The 21609-nt window shown below is 35.3% G+C and overlaps 1 protein-coding gene across 2 annotated transcripts in view; it reads right to left on the bottom strand.

Moving 5' to 3' along the window:
- LOC129242000 (serine/threonine-protein phosphatase rdgC-like) overlaps positions 1-21609 on the bottom strand; it is an 82369-nt gene that overhangs the window by 24404 nt on the left and 36356 nt on the right. For both annotated transcript variants that reach the window (XM_054878563.1, XM_054878564.1), the window contains exons 5-8: positions 21211-21378; positions 20682-20885; positions 20402-20551; positions 13441-13512 (exon numbers count right to left, since the gene is read on the bottom strand). In XM_054878563.1, coding sequence (XP_054734538.1) covers positions 13441-13512; positions 20402-20551; positions 20682-20885; positions 21211-21378 — 594 coding nt within the window. The remainder of the gene's footprint in view (positions 1-13440; positions 13513-20401; positions 20552-20681; positions 20886-21210; positions 21379-21609) is intronic.

Below are 21609 nucleotides of genomic sequence, written 5' to 3'. Positions count from 1 at the left end.
TCAACGCTTTTAGAAGCGCTCTTTCAACACGTCGAATATCTCCTTCGTCGAGGCGTAAATATTTGAAGAAAATCTCAAATATCTTGGCTGTCTAACCGTAAGAGCTTTTTGCATGGCAATAATGCACATCAACCGAGATTTCAGCATATGCATACACTTTGCTCATAAAACTGGCTCACTTGGTATGTGCGCTAATAAAGTGGTGGATATGTCATTTATGATGTACGCATTTGCTCCCCGTATACCTATAACCAAGCAACCATGCGCTGAACTTGCCGCACTGACGCTTTGCAACTTTAGTAATGGTGTGATGCTGCTATTATTTCCCTTTGTTAAATGACTTGTATTTGCTGCCAGCAGATAATACATGGATATACACATGTATGCATATCACTCTTGTGCATGTATGAGTTGGCATATAGAGGCATAGATGTTTCCTGCTGCCACGCATATGCTTCCTGTTCTTGTGAATTTTCATGCATTCTTGTTTTTAAGCGACTAATTTTTTTCTTTTTCCTTTTGCAAAATTTCGTTTTTCATCGCTTTGCAATTTTCTTGTTGTCGCTGAAAAGTCGGTGTGTGAATGGTTTTGCATGAGACTACAAACAAAATGCGGGCATGTCAGTGACAATGGCACGTACGGTGTTGATGTAGCTTGTAATACGAGCAAAGAACACATACATATCCAACATATGTGTAGGGGCACAAAAGTACGCTACCAGAGGCACTGTAGTTGGTAGTAAATTTTCATAGTTTCTAGGCCATGTGTGCTCGCACACATACAGGTTCACCAGGCAAAAGTAAATCGGACGACTTTCCGCACTTGGAGCGCCAGTAGAACGCAATGCCAGAACACAGAGGTTGACTACCTGCTGCCTCCATTGCCTATGCATTCTTGTGCTCTTTGTAGTTGGTATTGTTACTACAGTCTGGCCTTCGCTTACGGCCTGGTCCGCTGACCATCAGCTCTGCTTTGCTGTACTTATTTTGCTTTTCTTTTTTGTGTACACTGAGAAATTATTCCACAAAGATAGTTAACAAAACCTGTCACTTTAAGGTATTTATGACTTGACACGCAAACATAACCACATTCATAGGTTGGTATTCACACATGCACATTCTTGCACCGGTGCAATGACGCACACGTAGACACTCCTAGCCTTTTAAAATTTCATTGAGTTTTGTACACTTTTGCTAAACACTAACTACTTAGAGGCAAGGCCTGATACTTGTAACTAACTACACAAATAGTTTTGGATAACAACTGGCATATTAATGCTTCTGAAGCTATATTTTTTATCTAAGTAAATGCATAAACATAGGTAGGTTGGACGATATATAGGCGCAAGTGGGGCATTCTTTTACAACCTGAACAAATTTTACCAAAAAAGTTAACGACACATTTGTGAGTTGACTGAATTTTTTTATAGGTTTTATACCGGAAAATATATAAATAATCGAGGTTTTATATTATACAAGGTGGCACAAAATTAATCACTGTATTGGAGGACTTATACTTCAATCATATTTGGCACTTGTGAAATAGACAACTGCAGCATACAAACAGACAAGCAAAGGTCAAAATATCAACTTCCATCACTCAAAATTTTTTTTAAATTTGGAACAAAGTTATTCAAAAATAAAATTGGAAAATTAAATTTGCGCCATCTTGCACATGTTTAGTTGGGCCTCTTTTTTGTTTTTAACTGAATAAAAGTTTTATGAGGTGTGTTTAAAAAGTTAGGCGAATTTACATTTTTCTGCTCTGTGCAGTTCTGATATGCACTTTTTGGTATGTCCTTGAGCTCTCTCAGCAATTCGGTTTTTATCTACTCAATCGTCGGAAAACGCCGTCATTTCATGGGCCTCTTCGATCTCGGGAATAGGAAAAAGTCGCAGGGGTCCAAATCTGGTGAATACGATAACGGTGTTGTTTTTGGCAAAATAATCTCTCACAAGCAAAGATGAGTGAGGCGGTGCATTATCATGATGCAAAAGCCATGTATTTTTTCCACAATTCCGGGCGTTTTTTCGTATTGCTCCACGCAGACAGCGCATAACTTCAAGGTAACACTCCTTATTTACCGTACGGCCTTGTGGTAAGAACTCCTGATGAACTACGCCATGGTAATCGACGAAAACAGTGAGCAAAACCTTGACATTTGATCGAACTTGGCGTGCTTTTTTTGGCCTTGACTCTCCTGGACTCGATTGGGCTTTGGTTTCGATGCTTTGTCACCAGTTATAACCCTTCTAAGCAAATGTGGATCATGGTTGACGTCATTCACCAATTCCTGAGTGATGCTCATGCGAAGTTGTTTTTGTTCAAAATTCAGCAATTTTGGAACGAACTGTGCTTCATGCCAAAAATTTCCGAAAAGATTGCATGGCATGAGCCAACCGATGTGTCGACATACTCGGAAACTTCACTAATTGTGATTCGACTATTCTCCATAACAATTCTCTTCACTTTCTCCACATTTTCATCGGTTGTTTATGTGCTGGGGCATTCAGAGCGAGCTTCGTCACTCACATCTTCTCAACCTTCTGTAAAAAGCTTTTACCACTTGTAAGCATTTTTTTGCCTCAGAGTACTCTCACCGCATGCCATTGTCAATATTTCAAGTGTTTTTGAGCACTTAATTCTATTTTTTTACACAACATTTGATGCAACTTCTTTGATCCATTTTTTTTTTTTTGATAACTGAAAATCGCCGAGAACAAAAACACTTGTCTTATTTACGCCTCTCACAAATAAACTAAACATGCCTTATTGAACATTTTTCGTGAACATTTTTTCTGTACCAACATAAAAACAAAATAATCGAGAGTCGAATGTACATAGCCCGCGAAATATAAAAATTCACCTTATTTTTTGAATACTCCTCGTATGGCAAATATTTCCAAAAATAAATAATAACGATTTTTTTATACCCAAACCACATTTTTTTCACAACAACTTATTATAAAATATACAAAAAAAATTAAAAAAAAAAGAATTAAAATTTTTGCATATTATTATTTACAAAATTTTCTAGGAATTTACTGTTTAGGCCATTACTGGTGCCAGGCCATACTGGTACCAGGCCATTGATACAAAAAATGCCGCTGACTTACCGAGCTTTTATTGTAAGCCTCCTTACCATAATTATACCTCATGTCATTCGTGCTTTGAAAAGAAAATCTCTCAACTTCGTCCACCTTAATATTAGCACTCTACAGGCGGTAGTGCAAAGCCACAAAACTTTACAAAACTTCTCATTTCCAAATATACACCTCTTCCCTTCTAGCCTCCTGCCTTCAACTAACGTTACTTAACATACATTTCCAGGCGATTTATAGCGCTCCTTGGCAGCATTTCCGTTACGGATACTAATGTTGGTGCAAAGTTTTTGTTTACTTCTTCAGTATACTATTCTATATGTATATATCCATTTCAATGCTGGCATGTATGTGTGCTTGCATGTTTGCACATTCGTTTAGGTGTTCATGTTTTCCCGACATGTAAATTTATTGAATTATTTTGGTCACATATTTCTAACGCTTGAGGGTTTCTTCAATGCCTTTGCCACAATTCGCAACTGATTTATGACTGAAGTTTGGCATTCGCTGACAGTGCAAAGTGGTAAAGTATTCCTAAACTAGGCTAAGTATTGCATGAGTATAAATAAGTAGTTAAATTAGATTGGTTCTGAAGTTTAAAGTGAAAGAAAGACTAGTTTGTGCAGTTGGTTGGTATGAGTGGCAATGATGGTTAGCTATGGTGCATAATGAAATTAGTCAGATCGAAATGGACAGCGCTTGTGTCGTTAAAAAAGTTTTTTTTCGTTTCTTTCTAAGTACCATAGTAGAAGTGGAAACGTTGATGCGAAAACAAAAATACCAGAATCTTTTGCTATAAAAGTTCACATACAGAATATTTGTATATTCACCTATTTTGTAATTGTCTTAATTCTGCAGTTAACAAAGTTTGCGCGCCCAGTAGATTTTCCGATCGATATATGTGTTACTCTATTTGTGGAACAGTGTCAGGGACATAATAAATATAAATTAAGTCAAAAGCAAAATTGAAATATATGCCAAAAAAGGTCGCTACACTAAAGGGTGGTTTAATTTCAAGGGCCGATGTTGAATGTGAACCACACCTAAACGTCAAGTTTTTTTCTGCATTTCATTTGACGTTTTTCAATCTCTGATTAATATACTTTGAACCATGGAAAGATACGCAATCGAGCGTTAAAGTTATTCAGGCTTATTATGAAAACGGGAGTTCAAATCAAAATTCATATCGCGCACTTCATCTTCAGTGATGAGGCAATAAGCAGAATTGCCGCATTTAGGCGAATGATAATCAAAGAGTGATTGCCGAAAAACCAATGCACCCACAAAGAGTGACTGTTTGGTGCGGTTTATGGGCCGGCGGGCCAAGATCATGTGATTTGACACCGTTGGACTTCTTTCTTTGGGGTTATTTGAAAGAAAATATGTACGTCGATAAGCCAGTAACAATTCAAGAGCTAAAGGATGAGGTAATTCGGCACATTAATGGCATAGAACCTCAATTATGCCTCTGCGTCATCGAAAATTTGGACCATCGGACGCAGGTGTGCCGCCGAGGCCGCGGCGGCCATTTGACCGATATTTTGTTCCATACGTAATTGAGCCATACCAATATTATCATAATAAAGATAAAAAACATAAAAATTTGTATTCTATTCAAAATTAACACCGGCCCTTGGAACTTAGCCACCCTTTATTTTATTCAGCCAATCACCTGCAGGTCGAGATTAGCCAAGAATTCCTACAGTGGCTTCTATTACTGTTTAAAAATCGCGCCAATAGTTTGCCTCAACTCCTTTCATGCCCTTTTGAACGTGGCTTTTTCTTTATGCTCCATATGGGAAATATGGCAAAATACCAAGTTCTGAAATAATACTAAAAAAGAAAAAAAACGCTGAGGCATGTAAACTTAATTTCGGGTTGTCTTTGGTCCGTTTTTCTGGAAACGTAAATTTTTGCAGAATATTTCGATTTTAAGGTGGCATTGTTCTCAATCGATCGTATCCTTTATCTTAATTACTGAGCAGCGATTTTCTTGATCTTTGTTAATGTTTGATCTTTTTTGATTTGTCGGAATTCAGAGAGAACGTAGGTTCGAATCTCGGTGAAAATGAAGAAAAAGTTTTTTTCTAATAGCGGTCGCCCCTCGGTAGGGAATGGCACGCCACAAATAGGAGGAAAAGCTATGCCAAATACTTGGCAGAAGTGTACGCAACATTTATTTATTTAAAACCCCAAATAATTTTTCTTATATTTAGTAAAATATTTAGTTAAAAAAATGGATGATTAATTTTGCGCCACTTTAGCATCCGGCGACCAAATGGTGCACATCAACATTTTTGACCACTTTAACAAACTTTTTATTCTTTGTTAGAATATTAGTATTTATCATTGTATAACAACAACCATATAGGAAGTTCCCCTTTTTTCTTTTATAAAAAAAATTAGAAAAATGCCACAAATTTCCACCAAAATTCAGTGCTTTTCAATCAGAGTTTGTAGAAAGATTTTAGGTAGGATTTTGGTTTCATTTTTTATAACTTTTTCTCTTATAATTTTCTCCATACAAAAAAATATCGCGCATTAATAAGTTCAATGGCATATACAAGGTGGCGCAAAATTAATCATCCACTTTTGTTTTTGAATGGAAATCTTAATTTTGACCTTCACACGCTCCTTTGCTTGTCTGTTTGTATAGTGCAGCAGTCTATTTCACAAATGTCAATATGATTGACCTAAAAAAATTTTTTTTTTTAATTATAAATCTGCGGATAATAGGGTAAACTAATTTTGCGCCACCTTGTATTAAAAACATCGATCTGGATCTTTAATTTCCTCAATTTCATTTCTTTATTGTTCTCCTCTGACAGAATCCTCTTAGAACTTTTTTCGTGGATTTTATCTAGAAAGAATTTATTTTTAAACAATGTTTGCACAGCTAGTGAGTAAAGCTTTGTAACTACGGACTCAGTTATTTGAATGAAGTGCATTATATAAAACATCAACAAGGACAAGCGTCGGTTTTTCAGCTGCAAACCTTCGCCTGTTTTTAGCCGTTTTTCCAAGGCAGAGACTGCTTCTTGGAACTGTTTGTGCTACTTGAAAACATTTTTGCCAACTTAAACATTTTTGCAGCAGAAACTTTATTCTGCTAACAAAATTAAGTGCAACTTCTTCGCTTAAAAAGCTTAAACATTACACAAATCGGCCGATTCATTTTTAGTTGCAAAAAGGCACGAACTTAACTGAGAAATTAAATATTTTTGTTTTTGCTTTAGCGACTGCTTTATTTTTGTTTTGCATTAACGATTCATATTTTAGAAGTACATACAAGAAATTTATCAATATATTTAAGCCTTCAAAATTTAAATTAGAAAGCCGTGTTTCAATTTTATCACAGGATATATAAATATATCTGAGCGCTAGAATTTGTGTTCTGCAAAATAAACAAAAAAAAATACCACAAAAAACAAAAAGAAAAAAATACAAAAACAAATGCAAAAAAATACAAAACAGTTTAATATGTAAGTATAGATACGTGCTAAATATATAACTTCATATGATTACGAAGTTGAGCATAGGTCAGGCAAAAGAATGCAACATGTACATAGATGCACTAAGTAGAATAAACAACGTACGTAATTCATGCAAATACTTTCGAAGAAAACTTAATCGTATGCCAAAGTAGAGATGAACGGATTAGAAAGGTACAAAAGGAATTAGAAATTAAGGAAACAGTCAATATGAGATGAGAAATGGAGTAGTTTGTAAAAAGAAGGGCAAGGACTTACTGTTTTACGTACCTGAGCCTATGGAACAACATGCTTTGTATAAATACCACGACGAAATGCGACCCCTAGGTGTAGACAAAGTAATAGAAACCATAGGGAAGAGTTACTGGTTTCCAAATATTAGGAAAAAGACGGCCGCTCACATTGAGCCGTTTTCAAATAGAGTCGGTAAAAAAGAGGGGCTTTTACATATGATACCTAAAGGAAACGTGCCGTTCGAAAAGGTACATATTGACCATTACGGACCAATTCATAGCAAATGCACAAAGTACAAACATATACCTACTAGTAGTAATAGACGAGTTCACAAAATTTGTTCGTCTCTATCCCGCGAAAACAACAGCTTCCAAAGAAGCTGTTACTGCCCTAAAAGATTATTTCAAAGCCTATAGTAGAAAAAAATTTATAGTATCAGACCGATGGACCTGCTTCACCTCAAAAGAATTTGCAGAATTGTTAGAAGAAATAAGTATAGAACACATAAAGCTCGCTCCAAGCAAACGGCCAGGTCGAAAACGTGAATAAAACCTTAGGACCTATGTTAACAAAGATGGTGGATTCTGAGAAAGAGAAGGGCAGAAGATATTAGAGTCAGCGGAACACGTGATGAACAATACGGTGCATAGAGCAATCAAGGAATAACCTAGCGTACTTTTGTTTGGGGTTAGACAAAGAGGAAAGTTCGTAGATAGCGTACGAGAAAATGTGGTAGAGCCAGCACGAAATTCGACTCCAGCGATAATAGAGAACGAAAATAGAACATATTCAGATATGAAACTATGTTGTAGTCTCCAACACCAGTTCGCAAGTAGGAGCGTCAAGCAAATTGATACCCAAATACAATGGACAATACAGAGTAACTAAAGTTTTAGAAAATGACCGCTACGTAGTTGAAGATGTAGAAGGTTTTCAGCAGACACAGATTCCGTATAAAGGTACTTGGTCGATTACAAATCTAAAGCCTTGGTGTGGTTTTAAACAAAGTCACGAAAAAAAAAAATACTGAGAAGTAAACAAACTTTATTTGAGTAAACGAAACTTCGTAGAATCAGGAGATTCTATGTGTCAGGAAGGCCGAGTTGTAAGGCAAACAGTAGTTGTAGGCATGTGCTTGTACGTAAACAGGCCCTTAGCGGAGTGTGCATGTGCTTATACTTACGTAATTAGCCCTTAAGACTTATTCGCTAAGTTTTCGTTGTAATTATACCTTAAGACTCGTTGATGGTAGCGTTTGGTACGAATAGATGCCGTTTTGTATGAATAAAGATTCATTCGGTTTATCGCGAGAGACGAACACGGTGCTATCGGGCATTTGAACAAATCATATTATCTATCCTATTACATATATTATAGTATTGTAGTGCTAAATCTATTAAACCAAAAAATTTTGTACATTTTTTACCACTGTACACTTTGCAGCTTTTAACATTTTTCTCTAACACAAATTATTCTTCTAAAAATGTACCGTGACGCAGATTTGCCAAACCAAAAATCTCTACATATTTGCATTTAATCATCGTCATCAGCATGAAATCACATTACTCATACGCCATGCAACACCGCAATCTATCAATCTGCTACAATGAAAACGAATGACGCTACAATATTACAGTATGAACAACTATACGGCATTCAGCACTGCGTAGACACCGTAGCAATCAATCAATCAAGCGCACCTGTTGCACATCGCACTTGCCATGAACTTTGGCTGACCTGCAGGACAATTAATTTGCATACATTTATATGCATTTCAATTTGCATTTCCAATTTGTTAAACAGCTCTACTACTATAAAGGTATATTGTTTTGATGTTTGCTGCAGTCAATCTCTGGAGTGCTTGTCAGTGCAACTACAGCGCATGGGTTTCCAATCAAAGCCTTTACAGAGTTGGCACGTACAGTACAGTACAGTACTGTAATAATATCCAATTAAAATTCAAAAGAAAATCTGTAAAGTCGACCATATGCATAGTTTGTTCGTTTTTGTTTTTGTTTTTGCTATTTACTTTTAAGCCAAATTTATGCAAACGTTTATGGCATATTCTACTTGGTTGCAGTTGCAAACAAAGTGAAGCAGGTAAATAGTTCAGCTCGCTGCAGGTTGTTTCATTTATTATATTAATATTGCTGCCCTGTTGCAGCAGATAACGTGTGTGTGTGCGTATCGCTTTTGTATTCTCCACGTGAAACCATAAAATTTTACGATGCAAATACAAGCGTTTTGCCTTTAATGCAGCACGCGTACCTTTTTATTTGCCGCACTTGCAACACGCTATGTACAAGCACTGTTAAAGGTACACACCTATACACTTTAGTTATGCATTTAAAATACTTGTATGTGTGCAAAGAAACAAAAGAAAACTCGTTAGTGGATACCCATTAAGCAAATACTAGCTGAACGTTTATTTGTTAAGTTTTAAGTATTTGTAGTTTTATACCAACTCATAAAGCATTGATATTAGTAGCCGTAGAAGAATACTTTAATTGGAGCACATCAAGAAAATACGAAAAGCGCGTAAAATGCAATTCACAAGATTATATTTCTAAAGGTATTTAGCTAGTTTTATTGGGTCATAGTGCACTAAGACCTTTGATGTGGTCCATTCTGCCTGATTGCAAATCTATATTTAAAGGCTACTAATGAATTTGAGCACATCATCAACCTTTTTGTTCAATATCACCAATGGATTTAGAGCAGTCATGCCCAAAAATTTCTTATGGCGAGCAAGACTCATATTTTCATAAGAAAAATTGGTATTTTTCTATGGCCTATATTATTATTTGACGCCCTATGCTCCAATAGAAGCTAAAGGAAAGAAACAATGTAATAATACTGTCATGCACACTTTGTATTGAAATCAAAAGAGTTTGGGATGTTTCAATAGCTCTTTAAAAACCATTGTACGAGATTCAATTGAAATTTTTGCTAAGTACACAACCTTATTTTTTTATCCTCGTCTGTAAAAATAATTTCATATGAGTGATCATAGGCGAGCCACAATTTTGGAAAATCAACGCCTACTAGTTTTAGAAAAACAAAACTGGAGCGCGCGTATAAGCTTTGGGCCTTACCACACCAATTAGGTGGGTGCGTATTGACTTACCACACTGTGTAGCTGCACTGGATCTGCTCTGGTGTTTCAACGCTAGCTCGCAAAACCGGCATAGCTTTAAATGGCATATTTCAGCACAACTACTGCGTGAACTTTCAAATTGAGTTGTCTAAAAAGTGCTTCAACAAATTGTTTCAGTATTTCAGTGAGAAGAGAGAATGAAAGAGTCATTTACTTTATGTACTACAGTAAAAAAGAACAATTGCGTACTATTTAGAAACCCCCCTTCGCTGATACGGTCATGTTATAAGAGGCCAGAGGACCACGCAAGTGTTGAAGAGGTTATATAAAGGGCTACGTAGTTAAAAAGAGTGCGATGGAAACTACCAAAAACATGGAAAAATACTACAAAAAATGGGATGAGCTGCAGAAGCGTGAGACGTGAATAGACGACTCAGGGCCCTGTGACCTGGAGATATCGCACAAGGAGAACCCACCCGAAATAGGATAAGTGAAACCACCTGTAGAATTTCCTGATATTTAGGATGACTCTTAATACTACATATACGTATAGAATCTCTAATAAGCCAAAGAGAAGAGAAGACGATCTCGCACCCTTTGTGCCATTGTCCTGCTCTAACCGGACGTAGATTTACCATTTTTGGTAGACAATTTTCTAATTAATTCGAATATTTCAGTACTGTGGAAAACATGTGCCATTTTATGTCTTTAAAAGAACAGAAGCGGTGACCAAACTAACTCTTTCTACATGGTTCGAAACAACCAGCTACCGGAAAATCCAATGTCTGGTGAATATCGTGCATTTCATTCGACTCCTATTTCTAATTAAATTGTTCTCAATTACGAGTAAGTGTAATGAACGTTTGCAATACTTGTGTCATGCTGGAAGGTATGGTCATACCAGTCCACCAGTTTTTCCGCAAACATGGCGTTCTTCTTGGAATTAATACTCGTTTGATCAAATATCCCAATCCGGTGCAAAATCTTCTTCAAAACGAAATTTCAATGTTGAAAGATGCCTTGAAAAAATGGATTGGCTTGCTGTAAACTGGAAATAAATATGCAAGTAGTTCTTAGCAGGCCGCTTTAAGTCGGCATTTAAAGGCAGCAGCCGAAATGGCTTTACATATTTTTTATGTGCATTGAGTTAAATAGTCTCATTATCGCCTTAATATGAAACATAGGTGATAAAAAGTCTAACCAACCTCAACTTTAAACTGCCATCGGTGAATTCATATCCGCCTTTTTCACCCACTAGCCAATACCGACACCAAACTACTACACTGAACACCCACTCGCTGTGCCAGTAAGAGGAAATCGCATTGATGCTGCTAGAAAAACCATGAGCTATGGAAAAGATCTTTTTTTCTGCTTGATGTTTCGAAATTGGCATCAGTCGCCGAAGGCAATCAAAATAACTGATACGCTTTTTTTGAATTCAGAGAAAATCACTAAGGCGATTGTTTAGTCAATCAAAAAGGCGAACAAACCACGGGCATGTGTCAAGCGCAGCAGAATGTGCCAGTTAAGCACTATTGCGGATGCAGCATGAATGTACCCACGAGTATTCGTACTAGCTCATGCCACGCATATGAAGGTAACACGTTTCGCTTGCTTGCACGAAGCTTTGAATGGTATTAGAGGAAATCGTGACTAATTTCATGCGGCAGCGCATAGCACGAAGCAACGCTGTAGCAACTTAATATGTTGCACTTTACTTTGCGTTGCTAAACGAAACCACTAGCTTATGCTTTGACGCTTTCACTGCAGGCATCTAAGGAGACGTGCAATTTGGTATGCGCTGTACTGCATAGTTTAAGGGCAAGCAGGCACGCTAACATAATGGGGTACTACAATTCAAGTTTACAACTCCCATAGATGTAAAAGCAAATAATTTAAAAAGAATGAATGAGTTTTTTTTTTTATTTTTTTATTACCTTTTGTTATTTTTCTGCGTTATTGCTTAGATATCACTTGGCTATAAAAGAAAGGGCAAACTAATCTACGCCTCTCATATACCTCCGATGAGTGACTGACATTACTGAACGCTCACTGAGCACTCACTCCACCCTTTCTCGCACTCATATTTGGGATCAAGGCGCAGAGCGGGGCTGGTATCATGATCAATGAGCAATAAGAAACCAATATCTAAGTTCACTAGCCGATCACTGTCTTAGATAAGGGAAGAAGTAGAGAGAGCCGAAATATAAAAATGTAGTTGAAAATTTACTTTTGTAGCAGAAGACGATAGTTGTATTAAAAAAAAATTCTTTATACAACTTAAATCAAAACTAAGTCATTGAAATTCATAACTTGAAAGAACTAAATCAGGACCAGATGACTGGCTCAAAATGACACTAGTTTTTAGGTCTATAAAGGCTATGGTATATGAAGTAACATACTATAGATAGAGAGAAGAAGAAGAAGAAGAGATTTTGAGAACAATTTTAAGCTAAGTAGACAATTACTGTGAGCTTCTCAGAATATTTGCATATGAAGTGCCGGCAAGACAGCCGTCTTTCGCCTTGGAGCTGTAATGCTCTAATTGGAGCCGGGATGCTCGCCATGGTATCGGGATTTTGGTATTTTGAAAGTCTCAATTTTTTTCCTTGTTCACTCCTCTAGGGAGCATAGGGCCTCTACAAGACTCAGTCTTGCGTTGGTTTCGTTAATCTATTTTGGTTTCTGACAGGGTAGGGGATTATAGAAGTCTCCATAATCTCAGCAAAACGAACTGGCCGATTGACCCAACACAAATGTATTATATATTAGCTATCGCCGCCACCGTAGCCGAATGGATTGGTGCGTGACTACCATTCGGAATTCACAGAGAGAACGTAGGTTCGAATCTCGGTGAAACACCAAAATTAAAAGAAAAAGAAAAACATTTTTCTAATAGCGGTCGCCCCTCGGCAGGCAATGGCAAACCTCCGAGTGTATTTCTGCCATGAAAAAGCTCCTCATAAAAATATCTGCCGTTCGGAGTCGGCTTGAAACTGTCGGAGAAGGAACTTGGCCAAACACCCAAAAAGGTTGTACGCGCCAATTATACGTATATGTGTATATATGTATATATATTTATTTATTTTTTCCTAACCTTTTTCATCTTTTTTTATGAAAATTTAGCTTATATCACAACAAAAAACATATAACTTAAAGTTCCAAAATTTTACAAATTTTGAAAAAAATTTCAAAATTTTTGATTACAGTTTCTAGAAAAATTTTAAATAAGCAGTTTTATATCCAATTGAATTTTGGTACAAAAAAATGCAAGTTTTGATTAGTTACTCATGTTGATTTTTACAAATTTTGGTTTTTATTGATGCTGCTATTATTGTGAACACGGTGTATGTGTTTGTACACTGAATCTAATTGCTTTTTTAGCATCGCAAAGCTTGATTTTTTCTCCCACCCCTATCACATTTCTCGTTTTTCTATTCACTTTTATTCTTTTTCTTTATAAATCAATTAAACCATATTGACACTTAATTTTTGATCAAAGCAATTCGAACTTACCTGTTTCCATTCGGTCTTATCGACGCCATCCTCGCCCGCCATCTCGATGGGTGGTCGCAAAATAGAGACATACTGTGCGCGTGTAAACATTCCAGCGCATGCAGGCGGTAGCACAAATCCATGAGACGAGCAAACGTGGAGGAGTAAATTCACGCCGGAAGAAAATCGGAAACGGAAGTGGTACGGAACGTGGGCGGCAGCGAAGAAGTGGGCAAAAAAAATGGAAAAAGAAAAAAGAAGAAAATTAGTAGTTGATGAACATTGGCTACTGGTTAAATCAAAGTGTACTAGTTAGTGCAAAAATGTTAAAAAAAAGAGCGTTGAGATTTCAAACGCTCTACTTATATGAAATGAAAAGAAAATATGGACGTAGCAGACTGAAATTGGAAAGCAACTCTTTGAACCCAATGCGCACGTCTTACTGGTACTTGTTTCAATCGAATCGGCTCATATCAAATAATGGATTTTTAATCGTAATCAATTAATCGCTTTTATCAATAAATTTAATATATATACATAATTTTGTAACAGTAATAATATATTTTTGAGTTTCTTTTTGTTTTAATATATCAAACAGCATAAAACGCCAGCCTTCACCAGCTCACCGCACCTGAACTCATTTGAGGTACTTTCGACTTCTTTTTTTCTTCTTCTCCTTTTTAAAACCTTGTAAAACTTATTGCGATCTCAATAAATGATTAACGATGTTATATTTCTAACTTTTTACTAAGCGGATGTTTTTTTTCTGTAGCTAAACATTTTTAGACCTTTCGATTACGACGCCTAACAAACTCCTGAGCGACTCCATACCAAGTTATAGCCAAGTATTTTGGGCATTGTAGTAAATTTTTCTGAAAATTAATTTATCTATAGGCTTGAACATAATCAAAACAAACTCAAACTCAAACAATTAAAAAAAAATTTATAATTTTAAAAATTATTCAATGTTGAAAATATTGATATTGAGTTTCTAAAGTGAATATCTTCATTTCCTTTTATATATATTACATTTTATTTTTTATTATTTAGAATAAAATGCATTAAAAAATTCCCAAAAGTTTTCCCAAAACTCTTAAAAAAGAAAAAGATGTCTTTCTCACAAATTTTAAAAAAACTTTTGTTTTTTTTAATTTTGGGGAATATATTTTTATTTTTCAAAAATACCAAAAAAAACATTTTTTCCCCAAAAATTTCCCAATTATTAATAAAGGCAATAAGATACAAATATGAGGAATCGTATTTTTCAAAAATGACAACGAAAACATTTTTTTCCCAAAAATGTTTAACTAATTATCATTTTAACCAAAAAAAATTTTTTTTTACCAAATTTCAGATGGCAAGATATAATTTTTTTACCAATTTTTTCCCCCTAAATATTTTGTTCCTAAAATTTTTTGAGAAAAAAAATTTTTTTGGTCTTTTCTCCCAAAATTTTTTAACTAATTTTCATTTTTTCACAAAAATGCTTAATAAAAAAAATTATTTTTACCAAATTACCAATTACAATTTTTTTACCAAATCTTTGTTTGCCTAAAATTTTTGAGAACAATTTTTTTTGTTTGTGTCTTTTTTCCTCCCAAAATTTTTTTCTCACCAATTTTAAGCAAACATTTTTTTCTAATAGACATTTTTTGTTTAATATAATATTTTGAAACAAAAAAATTAAATTTTGTAAAACAAATGTCTAAAATTAGTGAGAAAAACTGTTTTTTTTTTTTGTTAAACGTTTTTCGAAAAACTTTGTTTTTGTTATTTTTGTAAAATACGATCCCTCAGATTTGTGTTTGATTGTTTTTATTAATAACTGGTACTATATTCAGTATTCCCTGGAAGTTTCACAGTGTGGTTTCCATTACTTTACGGGTTATATTCGTATACGTACAGCGATCAGTAAAAAAATTTTGGTAGCGATTCATGTGTTTTTAAATATTTTGTTTTAATTTAAAATTTTTTGGAGAATTTTGTTTTTTTTTTTTTAATTTTGTTTATTTCATTGTGATGTGTTTGTAAAAAATGTATATAAAAAAATATACGCGCTACTATAGTTAGTCACATATATTCACTTATCTATTTTCATTTTAACAAAATTAGCAATGCGCCTTCGTCGAGATTTACTTTTACTATTTCAAAGAAATTGGCAAATTAGCGCAGTTATGAGTGATTGCTCATATTCAAATAAAATTAACTAGATTAAAACTAATTGCAAACGCTTTTTTTACCATAAAATGGGATTTGAATGTTACCTATAGATTTTTCTTAGTTTTACTAGACCTACAACCTGTGCCAGCTACCTACTAAAGCGGCGAATACCTTTACACAGTGTAATTTGTGCACCTCATACGCACACCAATAAAATGCGGTATACCCGAAAAAAAACCTCTCAATCGTTAAAAAAAACGTTTCATGTTTTCACTGGTTTTTCATTACAGGACAATAACACAAACAACGCACACACGCGCACTCTTACAACTCTTTTCCATGCATTTTAAATAAGCTTTTGATTGCTTTCATTTACCACTGATAGCCAATTCAGCGGTGCTCTACCCCTGCCTTTTTAACTTGCGTTCCATGTAATTGCAATTCTCTTGACCTGACTTTTTACGCTCCCTATCCATTGGCATGTTCGTACCACATTACTTTGTTAGCATTTGTGTGGAGTTTAGTTTATTTGCTCCATTTATTTCCTTATTAAATGTTTGCATGCAAAAGCTAGTTAAGTTTCCTCCATTTTTATTCAATTTAATGCTAAGTGCCGGAAATGCGACAAGTGCTTGCAAGTGCAGTGCAATGAAGTAAAGGACGAGCACAAGAGCAATAGTGGTGGCATAATCATTTGTAAGAAAATAAATATGGCAAGAAAAATGTCGTACAAGGTGGCACAAAATCAATCAATGGGAAGATTTATAATAAATATTTGCAACTGTGAACTAGACATCTAAGGTGAAAAACAGGCAAGCGGTAAAGGTCAAAATAAAGATTTCCATCACTTAATTTTTTTTTTATTGTAATTAGGAAAAAAGTTTTTCAAAAACGAAAGTGGATAATTAATTTTGCGCCAGCTTGTATTTTAGGGATCAAACAACTTTTACTTATAAGTTTATGACTACTATTTTTTTGCGTCAAGTCGAAATTTCAGTGCAAATATGCATGAATATGTATCGTACGTTGTTTTGATTATATTGGGTTGTTCGGAAAAAAATTTCCTTTTTTGTGGTGAAAATGAAAGACTGTCTTCGTATAATGAATAAATATTTAATTAAATTATATATTTGCAATTCTGATCCAACATCTTTTGCCATCTTTCTGGTAGTAGCATGATTCCACACTCATAACATTTTTGGTCTTTGCTCGCAAAAAACTGATCCAGGTGATTTTTGACGTGTTGATTTGAGGTAAAGGTTTTACCGTCCAAAAAATGTTGCAGTGACCGGAACAAATAATAATCCGAAGGGGCCAAGTCTGGAGAGTATGGTGGGTGTGATAGTACATTCCATCCAAACTGTAAAACCTTTTGGCGAGTGACCAAATTTGTATGAGGTCTCGCATTATCTTGGTGGAACACTAGATCTTTTCTGTTGATTAATTCTGGCCTTTTCTGTTTAAGTGCATCATTCAGTTTGTCCAGCTGATGACAGTAGACTTCCGAATTAATTGTTGTGTTATCCGGTAAAAGCTCAAAAAAAGTGACTCCTTTAAAATCCCACCAAACAGACAGCATCACCTTTTCTGGATGGATATCGGCTTTTGAAATGCTTTGAGTAGGTTCTCTTTTCTGCTCTATGATCTCTTGCGTTTGACATTGTCATATATAACCCACCTTTTGTCCCCAGTAATGATGCGCTTCAAAAAATGGATAATTTTCGTGACTTTTGAGGAGTGAGGCACAGAGGTCAACGCGGCGATACAAATTTCTCTCCAAGAGGACATGGGGAACCCATATATCGAGCGTCGAGGTTAAACCCAGGCCTTTCGGGTGGTCATAAACAGTTAAATTCGATAAATTTAACCTCTCACGTGTTGTTATTCGCCGGTTTGCATCAACTAATGCCTTTTTCGCGTCTTTATCAGCTTCAACCAGCCTTCCAGAACGTAGTACATCTTCGACATCATAATTGCCGGTTCGAAATTTTGCAAACCAGTTCTGGCACTGGCGTATTGTCAACATATCTTCTCCATACGCATCGGCTAATTTCTTTCTGGCTTGAACAGCATTTGTACCTTTTCTATAGTAAAAAAGTAAAATATGACGAAACTGCTGCTTATTGCTCTCCATATTTAAAAAGGCACCGACCAACAAAATCAATTGAACTTATTCACACACAAGCCTCGCATATAATGACAATGTGACTAAAGTGTAAAGTTAGCTGTGAAAAAATACATTTAAATCCTCTGCCGGGAAAAAGCGAAACTACTTTCCAAACAACCCAAGAATACCATTGGTCTAAATTCAAAGATTAAATATGACTCGTTTATTTGCAGGCTTAAGTATTTTAAGAAATTTTTTTTTAATCTAAAAATTTTGAGATTTATTCAATTTTGAGAATTTTGGTATAGAGATTTTTAATATGAAATATCTTCGTCAAATATCAACAATTAAATCAATATTTTCATATATTTTTGTTCTTAATTTTTTAGGAAGAAATAAGAATGGATACGAATTATGGATGGTCAAAAATTTCTTTCCAAGCACTTCAGTAATATTGCTCAAAACATTTACGATCAAGGGATAGGCAGATATAATACACTTCATACATATTTTTTGTTTGTTTTGAAAAAAATATATATATTCATAATTCTTGTGAAAATATTTTTTTTTGCCACTTCTGAAAAGCTCCTGTTTTTGGTAAGCGCATTTAGGCAGGCAGACTATTTTTAGTTTTAAGCACCTTTGTACAAAATTTAGCTTAGGTCATAACTTGAGTATAGCTTTATATGCTTCTGTAAGCCACTGTTGTAAACTCTCATTTTCTACTATACTCAGATAGAATGTTTACAACCATAAACTGTGTCATCTGTGACTAAAGTTTACGTTATTTAAATGTAAAAATGCTTGCTTTAACTATATAGCAAAGAGAAGTGAATGAATGCGGTATACTGGTATGTACATACCTTCTGCTTAAATATGAAGGAGACGGTATCAATGAAACGGTCCGCGGATGATATATGGCAAAAATAAATTTTTTGTTTTTTGGTAGGACTGTTATAAGCTTACATGGCAAATTTCAGCGTGATATGTTACAAAGTTTGTTTTCTGTGCTACTGTAAACAAGTCAAGCTCGAGTGTGTTCTTCGAATTCTTTCATGACTTCAATTGTCTCTAAATGTTTTCCACGGAGCGGCAACTTGAGCTTGGAAAACAGGAAAAAGTCACATGGAGCCATATCAGGCGAATACGGTGCTTGCGGAACGATATTAACATTATTTTTGTCCAAATAATCGCGAACAAGACGTGATGTGTGAGCTGGTGCATTATCGTGATGCAAGAACCATGACTTGTTGTCCCACAATTCCTTCCTTTTAAGACGAATGTTCTCGCGCAAATGCTTTAAAACGTCTAAATAATATTCAGCGTTAACCGATTTTGCGATTTGTGCGATTTTCAAGCACAATTTCCTTTACTTTTCCGATGTTTTCGTCGTTTACTGATGTTTCTGGGCGACGTTCATGAGGCAAGTTTTCAACCGATGTACGGCCCTCTTTGAACGATTTGTACCACTGGAAAACACGTACACGCGATAGAGCAGAGTCCCCATAGGTTGTCTGCAACATTTTTAAGGTGTCCGAAGCCGAAATTTTGTTGGAATAACAAAATTTCAAACAAATTCTTTGAATTTCCATCTATAAATTCGAAGAACACTCTCGAGCTTTACTTGTTTACAGTAGCACAGAAAACAAACTATGTGACATATCACGCTGAACTTTGCCATGTAAGCTTATAACAGTCCTAAAGTTTACCTTTTCGGAACTTCTCCTTAATACTCCCTGAATTAAGCCCCGCCGGTGAATTAATGAACAGGGAAACATTTATGCACTTAACTTTTAATTTTGCTACTTTTAATCTACATAATTGTCATGTTAAAAGCGCGCGCACTGCAGATATGCTCTTCCTGTGCATGCCAACAAAATTAAAGTGCCTTTGGCATAACATTAAATTGTCACTTATACGCAGTGTTGAGTGGTGTCCACATGCGGCACAGCGTAAGCGCCCTTATACATGTTTAAATGAGAATAAATGCACAATAAATGAATATGTAAATGTGTGTGTGAGTGTACATACGTACCGTTATTTATATGGAAATGTAAGTATGTAAGTGCCCAAGGGCTTTGGCATATATTACATTAATCACCTGCCTCGCGATTCTCTCTCCCTCCGCTATAATCAGGTACATCAATTACAACAACACTTTAAAATTAACAACACGCCATTTGCGATTTTCTTTCAACGCATTGTCAACCTTATCTTTCGGTTAATTGAAAGCGAGTAATTGACATTACAATGCCACTGAGTTTATTAAGCGTTGGCAGGGACAACAAAAATGCGAAAAGGCATCATTAACCTGCAAGCAGCAATAATTAAAGCAGCAGGAGAGTGACGGCGGCAAAACAAAAAAATGAGCGCATAGTTGTGTATGTGCGACTGTGTGTTGTGTAAGATGAGCATTGAATGAGATAAGAAAAAAATACTGATAAATTCGACAACAGAACAAACACAAGGGAATTCATTAAAATAAAATCGATAATCAAGTTTAACTTTTTTTTTGCACGCTATGTGTCCAAACTAATGCTGTCCCTTACATTGTGGCTTTATTATCAAATTTTATACATTTTTCACCCACTGCTACCTTACGTGTGCTTGTGCGAGTTTTAGGTTTTCCCGCTTTTTGTTATTTATTTTTGATTTCTTGTTTTTTATTTAATTTTTTTTTTTTTTGCATTTTTTAATTTTGGCTTTTAAACTCACCTTGCCACGGTCGATACTTTTTATCATATCCAAATCCGTAGTGTCTGATATGCCGCCATGCACAATCAGCACTCGATTGTTGAGGATAGTTCCCAGCGGTAACCAACGGTAAACCTCATCAATCATTATCATCAATTTCTCAGAATTGCGCTGCAAAGAGCGTAACAAAAAAACAAAAGTGGCATTCAAGTAGAGGAACAAAAGGCAAATGCTTAAAGATACGTATGTCTTCTTTCGTGTGAATAAATAATCTTAAATCACATCAGCTGTACGCACTTACACGATACTTTTGTTGCACCTCGCGTATGAAACCGTAACGCGCATTCATTACTGAATCCTCATGATTGCCGCGATTCAAATGCACCGCACCAGGAAAGGCAAGGAAGCAGGAGAGCAGGAGTAGGAAGACCTCAAGCCCTTTTTTACCTCGATCGACGAAATCACCATTGAAGACATAAGGATTTTCGACTGAAGGAAGACCATTCTGAAAGAGAAATTATTTTGCAAAAAAAGCAATAACACATGCGATGTCGATCACGGAATAGCGGCCGTTTTCGGATCACGCGATTATAAAATAATAAAATATAATAAATAATAAAATTTATAGCCCACATGATTGATCATATATATTATTATATGATTATATAAAAAAAATAAAAAAAGTTAAATTATATACAAAATTACAAAAAACAATACAAACAAAAATTACAAAAAAAAAATAATTAATTTCGTTGCATTTGATTAAAAATTCATGTCATCTTGAAATCACCTTCTTTAATTTTTTTTATAATTCCCTCATAACAACTCACCTTATAGAAAATCACCAAGAGATCATCAAGTTTGCCATGCAAATCTCCAATTATGGTAACCTGTTTGGATATCGCCGTTGATGCTTGATTAAGATTTGGAAGTCGTTTTAATTTAAATGCAGCCTCTTTTAGAATACTGCCCACATATCTGGCTAGTAGACGCTCCGACTGGGAAGTAATTAAGTGGGCAGAATTAAAAATGGTTCAAAAATACACCATTTTTTTGCATGTAAAAAAGCAAGAAATATTGATAAAGTTGCAAAGTAAGCAAGTTTAGCGCAATTAATAATATTTTCCGGCGAAAGCAAAAACTATATTTCCGATGTATTGCGATTGAGTATAAAATGAGATTTTTGCTTTAATTTGAAAAAATAGGAGCTAGGCCTACTACTTCTCAGT

The sequence above is a fragment of the Anastrepha obliqua genome, chromosome 3 (genome assembly GCF_027943255.1).
Source record: "Anastrepha obliqua isolate idAnaObli1 chromosome 3, idAnaObli1_1.0, whole genome shotgun sequence".
Taxonomy (NCBI): Eukaryota; Metazoa; Arthropoda; class Insecta; order Diptera; family Tephritidae; genus Anastrepha; species Anastrepha obliqua.
This window is presented reverse-complemented; position numbering and strand designations above follow the sequence as displayed.